Genomic DNA, 6,842 nt, shown 5'->3' with positions numbered 1-6,842 from the left:
AAAAAAAAAAAGAAAAAATAGATAAAATGGGATTATAAGGCCTCAATAATAGGGTTTTTGTGAGACTAAAATGATACTGCATGTGAAGCATATGTACTATAACGGCTGCTGGTACAGAGAAACTGCTCAGTACATGTTAGCTACTACTATAATAATGATTTTAGTTTATGTTTTAAGCAGGTGTACATGTAAGCAAAAATTAAGTAGGAGTAAATTATAAATGAACACTTGCCTCTGAAACTGACAGGCCAATCCTCAGAAGTTCTTCAGCTAATTCCAGGAGAGCTCCAGCAAATACCAGAACAAAGTTTGTGCCATCTCCAACTTCTTGCTCTTGCATATGAGAAGCCATTACAATCATTTTTGCAGCAGGATGCTGTACCTAGTAGGAAAGGTAATATCAAGTTAAACATCTGATTCTTAAAGCAACATAAAATTGTTCACTTCCATTTCTTAGACTCCAATTTTCCTGTAGATTAGGTAACTCTATTTGATCACACCGCTATACGCTACTTATAGTGTGGTCACAAGAAAAAATCCAAGTCCCTTTATGCCGATCAGCACAAATGTATCACTATAAATAAGAATTTCAAAGTGCATCCTCTTTTGATGGCCTGTACATACAGTGCCACACATATGGTTCAGCATATCATTATATCTCACTAAATTAAAAAACAAAGTAATTACAACCACCAAACCTAAATATTTTTTTAAAATCCTTCAGGAGAACTAAAATAGATACCACTTAACTTGGTCATGAGTCTCAGTATCTATTTTACCATATATTCTTGTTCTAAGGGCTATCATTTGTGATTTAAAGAAAGGGGGGAGTATAAAAGTTTTCTTAAAATGTAACATAATTTTACGTGGATTTTATTCTTAAGATTTAATTTTAGATACCTTTATAGAAACAAGCCAAGGAGTAAGAACTGAAAGCAGGGAGTAAACTATAAAAGTCAGCCCTGTGATTTTATTATTTTGACAGTATCACCACTATACTTTAATAACTCCTGATGTTAACTTCTGAGATCATCAGTGTGCAACATTAACATTCACAATGACAAATCCTTGTACAAGTGTTTTGTGGAGTTAAAATTTAACTTTAAACTTAAAAAAAATTATATATATACATATATGTATATATATTTTTAAGTTGGAGTCTTGCTCTGTTGCCCAGACTGGAGTGCAGTGGCGTGATCTTGGCTCATTGCAACCTTGGCCTCCCAGGTTCAAGCGATTCTTCAGCCCCAGCCTCCTGAGTAGCTGGAATTACAGGTGTGCACCACCACGCCCGGCTAATTTTTTTTTCTGTATTTTTAATAGAGATGGGGTTTCACCATGTTGTCCAGGCTAGTCTAGAACCCCTGACCTCAGGCGATCCGCCTGCCTCGACCTCCCAAAGTGGTGGGATTACAGGCGTGAGCCACCGCGTCCAGCCAAAAATATTTTAAGAGGTTAGAGAAATGCTGATTCTTCTATAGTTTCATTTAAAACAAAAGATTAAGTTCTAGCGCTTTCAAGGGCTAAGCTGCAGGAAAATTCCCTGAGGCTGAATATGTTATCCTTTAATTACAAGGCGGGAATGAGGAATGGCTCTCTCTGCCTGTTCAGGTGCCAGATCTTCCTTACAACCCTGCTGGCAGGCAGTATCTATTTTATAGACTCTAATAGCAAAACTGGAGCTGAACAAAGTAGATTGCCATAAACCGACCGTTTTTATTTTCATAAAACCAAGTGGTTGGATCTTTTTAAAAACCACTGTTTTATGTATACGTTTTTGCATTGTGGAATAATTCACTTCAGAGTCACTCTATCGAATGAAGATAATGGTAATCTATTTCATATCCCAATTAGCAATGTATCACAACCAATCCCTCCACAAATTAATAACTTAAGAAATTTTTAAGATTTCAGTGGTTACAATGTTCAATCTAAAGAGGACTCTCTGTAATTAGAACAACCTGTATAATAAATTTTCAAGTTGGAAAAACAGTCCCTTATCCAATCTAAGAGATTTCTTCTAGTTAAAGTCTACTTAATTTTGATGTCACCAAAATATTTCTTGACTTTTAAAGAAACAACTTACTTCTAGTTCTCTTAAAATAGTCGCTGCATCATTTGTCACAAACAACTTCTCCAAGTGGTTGATAACCATTTTGTTCATTCCTCAAAAGTAACAGTTAAAAAAAGAAAAAGAAAGCCATTATTAATCAAATCCTTACCCAAATACCCACGAAAATCTAGTAAAAAAATATAAATTTGTATATTTAAAAAATAGCTTTGTAAGAAAACACATACTATCTATTCTTCAAGTTTATCTTATAGCCCCATGGGCATTCTCTGACTGCAGACCCATATTCTTTCTTTCCTTTTTAATGTCCTACAATATTTACTACGTAACATGCCAAATCTCACATTTTTGCCAATTTCTGTCTTCTCTTGCAACATGATTGTCATGCAACAAGTGCTCAACAGATATTAATATGTAAAAAGGCCAAAATAACCTATTTAGTATATTTAGTTGTATGTTTATTCCATGAAACTGTATCAATTAAATTTAATTGGCGGTAGAAGGCAAGAAGGAGGAGGGAATTTTCTTCCTTAAACTATGTCACTTTTATATTCAGTGTCACAATGAACATTAGGTACTATCTTACTAGTCAAAGTGTTATAATTTTTCTACCCTCTCAACAGGATAAAAAGTAATATATTGATCCCTATTTTTCTAGAGATCTGAGTTGATTGAAAATTAGAAATAACTAAAAACTTGAACTATTAATTGAGCTATCAAATTAACTTCCAAAGCCATACTATAACATCCTCAGAACAAGTTTGAAAGAAGAGGTAGTACACAAAATTCTACTACTGTATCTTTACAAATATTAATTTAGAAATTACCATTTGGTCCATATGCTGTACGAGTGGTTTGGGCAAGCTCCTTGCAAGCTTGTATATTTCTATACACAGCCTCTTCTAATCCTGAAAAGTGCTGTTAAAACAAACAAACAAAAAACCCCGCTAATTAGACAGGACAGTGAAACAAGAATTTTCACACAGAAGATATCTTCGCTTATATCTTGCTTCTAATAAAGAGGGAGCATAGCTGAGGTATTCGGCACAAGAGGGCTGGTTACAAATCTTAGCTTTCTGGCTCTTTTTTTAATTTGGGCAATTTTCTTAATATTTCTTCATTATAAAATGAGGTAATTATAATAGTACCTACCTCATAGGATTGTTGAGACAATCAAACAAGATTTATGTAAAACACAGCATTTGATATTCATAAATGATGCATACATTTCCTCTCTAGCTGAATGAATAAAAGTATAACATTTTGGGGGACTGCAGGTACCTACTTACACATCAAATCGTAAGACTTATAATTTTTTTATTAAAAGTAGTGAAAAGTACAGGGAACCATGCTAAGGCTAATTAGAGAATGGGAATGAGGTACTTCAAGTCGAATACCTTTCCAGAGTTTATCGGTATTTTCTAATGTTGAAATGTGGAATATTTTTCTCATTGTGTTAGAATCTGGGCTTTTGTAAAGCCAGAAGTTCTTTAAGTATGTGCCACTGAAGTGTTTAGGGACTGAAGTACACAGACTGTTGAATACTTTTTTTGAATTGCAACATTATCCCAATGTATATGTATTGAAAAAGTGAACTGTTCACAGTAGTAAAAACTCTCATAAATTCCACACTAGATTTTTTAGAGTTGAGGTTTACTTGGGTCCTCAGATATATTTCACTAATCTACAGTGCATGAGAACATTTCTTTAGAGCTGTGCTGCCCAATACAGTAGCCACTAGCTACATGGGGCTAGTGAAAGCAATTAAAATAAATTTTCAAGTAATTAAAATTTAAAAATTCAGTTCCTCAATTGCAGGAGCCACACACAGTTCAAATGCCCAGTAGCTACATGTGGCTTGTGACTATCACATTGGACAGGCTGATACAGCGTATGTCCAACACTGCAAAAAGTTCTATTACACAGTACTGCTTTACAATACAAGCCATGATTTTGTGATCCAAAACCAAGGTTAATAGCTGTTACATTTTTTTGAGAGAGAGAGAGTCTCTATCGCTCAGGCTGGAGTGCGGTGGCACGATCTCAGCTCACTGCAACCTGGGCCTCCCAGTTCAAGCAATTCTGGAGGCTCAGCCTCCTGAGAAGCTGGGACTAGAGGCGCGCGCCACCACACGAGGCTAAGTTTTTTTGTATTTTACCCCTGCCAATAGCCACTACTCTAAAAGCATCTTCAGCAATAAGAACTGTATTCCAGCAATAACACTTAAGTCTGAACTCCTGGCTTCCACTCTTCCTTCTTCCCCTCACTCCCCATTCTGTGAGAAACTACCATCTGATCAGATCCCATCATTCCCATACTTAAGACCTTCAAGGCCGGGCGCGGTGGCTCACGCCTGTAATCCCAGCACTTTGGGAGGCCTGGGCGAGCGGATCACGAGGTCAGGAGTTTGAGACCAGGCTGGCCAACATAGTGAACCCTTGTCTCTACTAAAAATACACAAAAAATTAGCCGGGCGTGCGCCTGTAATCCCAGCTACTCCGGAGGCTGAGGCAGGAGAATCGCGTGAACCTGGCAGGCGGAGGGTGGAGAGAGTGCCACTGCATCCCAGCCTGGGCGACAGAACGCAACCTCGTCTCAAAAAAAAAAAAAAAAAAAAAAAAAAAAACCCCACAAACAACAAAAAAACCCCTTCAATAGTTTCCCATCCCGCTTAGGATAAAATGCAAATCCCTCTTCAGGGAAACAAGGCCCTACATATCCTGGCCCGTGTCTCCTTGTATAGCTCCTCCTCTAAATTTACCATTTTCTTTTCTTTGGTAAGCTTCAGCCCTATAACCTGTTTTCTGTTTTTTGTTTTTTTTTTTTGAAGAAGAAGAAAAAAAACAGGTTCAAATCATTCCTTCCTCAGGGTCTTTGTACTAGTTAAGTACACCTAAATAAGAGGTGGGGGGAAACAGCCCAGGCTCAGGGGCTTCTCTCACTAAGCACGGAGCTAAGAGTTCTTCCCGAAATATCTAAGTGTTCTGTCTATTCCTGATCCTTCTTTTAGAGACATTTTAACCTCCTGTCATCCTCTACTATAGTACAGTTTCTTTCATCATTATTTGGAATTCTCCTTTTATCTAATCATTATATCTGCCTTAGAAGCACATAAACTCTACGAGAAGTGGGACTTGTGTCTTTCACTGCAGTTCCTTCAGTACCTATTTATTGAATGAAATAGCTCAGTGTTCTGTAAAAATCTACTAGCATTGGAAATACAAATAATGTTTTGTGATACACGAGTTTTCCAAAACTGTATTAGTGAAAAAAACCCAAATTGGAAGCTAATATCTCAGCCTGATTTTTTTAAGGAAATCAGCCCATATTATTTTCAAAAGATGATGCCACCAACATTTACATTAAACCCTGACATTTACTTACTATAATGACATTATTTGAAAAGTGCATTCTACAAACATGAACCTAGTTCTATTAAACTGTTAATGCTCCCTGTACCTCGCATAACCTTAAATTCGACCACACTGATCTATTTCTTGAATTAACAAAATCTGGAGGACATACAGAGGAACCCAATTTGAATAGCACAAGAGACAAATATATCAACAGTGCAGTAAGATATTTTTTAAAACTATGCTACTGAAATAACGTTCAAGACAAGGCCATTAAACAAAAGTGTCATCTGTATCACTTATCCTGCAGATTACACGGTCCGAACTCAAAGACACCACCCTCTTGGTCCAATCTCCATAATTTAAAGATCAAGAAAACAAAACCCAAGAGAGTTAGGTTTTAGATTAAGCCAGCTAACATAAGTTGGGACTGAAACTCATCTGGCTACAACGCATGGCTTCTGTCAACCAAGCTGAAAGCCCTGTTTCTCGCTGGGAAGGAAGCAACCACGACCCGGCCCTTTTTCCCACACTCTCTTCTCTGGATCGCCTAGTTCTCCTTCTTCCCCATCCTGTAACTCGCGAGCTATGTGTCAATCGGCGTCGCAGTTCCCAAGACAATTTCATCTACGTTATTCAATTTCACCCTCACAACCCCTTTTAAGCGTGACGGGCCTCAGCCCCATTTATGGATGGAGGCAAAACGCACGCGCGGCTTCACGTCCGTCCACCTTCAAGGTGTACAATGTCGATCGTGCCGCCGACCCCTCAGCCTTCTCCCGGTCGCGGAAGAAGAGAAGTGCCTGCAGGCCCCGGGACACCTGGAAGGCCGAGTCCTTCCAAGATCACCTCCCTTTCTGGAATCTTCTCTTCCCCCGGCCGCTGTGCCAGGGCAGCACGCTCAGCCCGTTAGTAGGCCCTTCTACTTCGCCGCGGCCGCCGCAGCCCTATGCTGACTCTCCCACCTCATTCCTTTCCTTCAGCCCTTACTTTCGCTCCCTCCTTGAGCATCTGGGCAAAGCCCGGAGCCTTGGGAACGTGAAGCGCCATGGCCAGACTGCAGGAAGCCGTTCACGCGACCACTCGGAAAAAAGCGGAGGAAGCAAGGAGCACGCACAGCCTTCTGGGAAAGCAGCGTGCGGCCGTGTCTCGTTCTTCTTCGCTCTCCAGTTAGCCCGCCCTTTCCCCGCCGCCAGAGGTGAAGCATCGCGAGAAGAGCAACTTCTGTGACCAGAACCAAGCTGACGATCCCCGATCGGGTCGATCGATAGGGCGGGCCCAGGGAGCGCCTCGGGTTTCCGGCTCACGCACGCGCAGACGGCCCAAGCCGTGGGCGCTTCTTCCAGTCTGTGCTCCCTGATCGAACTCAGTAGTCGCGGTGTTAGATTTTTGCGGTTTTTGATGTGGAAGGCACACA

General features: G+C 39.8%; 1 protein-coding gene across 1 annotated transcript in view; it reads right to left on the bottom strand.

Annotated features, from left to right (window-relative positions):
• The window catches only part of CCT8 (chaperonin containing TCP1, subunit 8 (theta)), a 21,145-nt gene extending 14,597 nt beyond the window's left edge, over positions 1–6,548 (bottom strand). The window contains exons 1-4 of the mRNA XM_011999810.1: positions 6,416–6,548; positions 2,899–2,989; positions 2,087–2,166; positions 227–382 (exon numbers count right to left, since the gene is read on the bottom strand). Coding sequence (XP_011855200.1) covers positions 227–382; positions 2,087–2,166; positions 2,899–2,989; positions 6,416–6,475 — 387 coding nt within the window. The 5' untranslated portion in view covers positions 6,476–6,548. The remainder of the gene's footprint in view (positions 1–226; positions 383–2,086; positions 2,167–2,898; positions 2,990–6,415) is intronic.
• Between the last annotated feature and the right edge of the window lie 294 nt (positions 6,549–6,842).

Source organism: Mandrillus leucophaeus, unplaced genomic scaffold, assembly GCF_000951045.1.
Source record: "Mandrillus leucophaeus isolate KB7577 unplaced genomic scaffold, Mleu.le_1.0 Scaffold600, whole genome shotgun sequence".
Lineage (NCBI taxonomy): Eukaryota > Metazoa > Chordata > Mammalia > Primates > Cercopithecidae > Mandrillus > Mandrillus leucophaeus.
The sequence above is the reverse complement of the archived record's forward strand: the minus strand, read 5'-3'. Positions and strand labels throughout refer to the sequence as shown.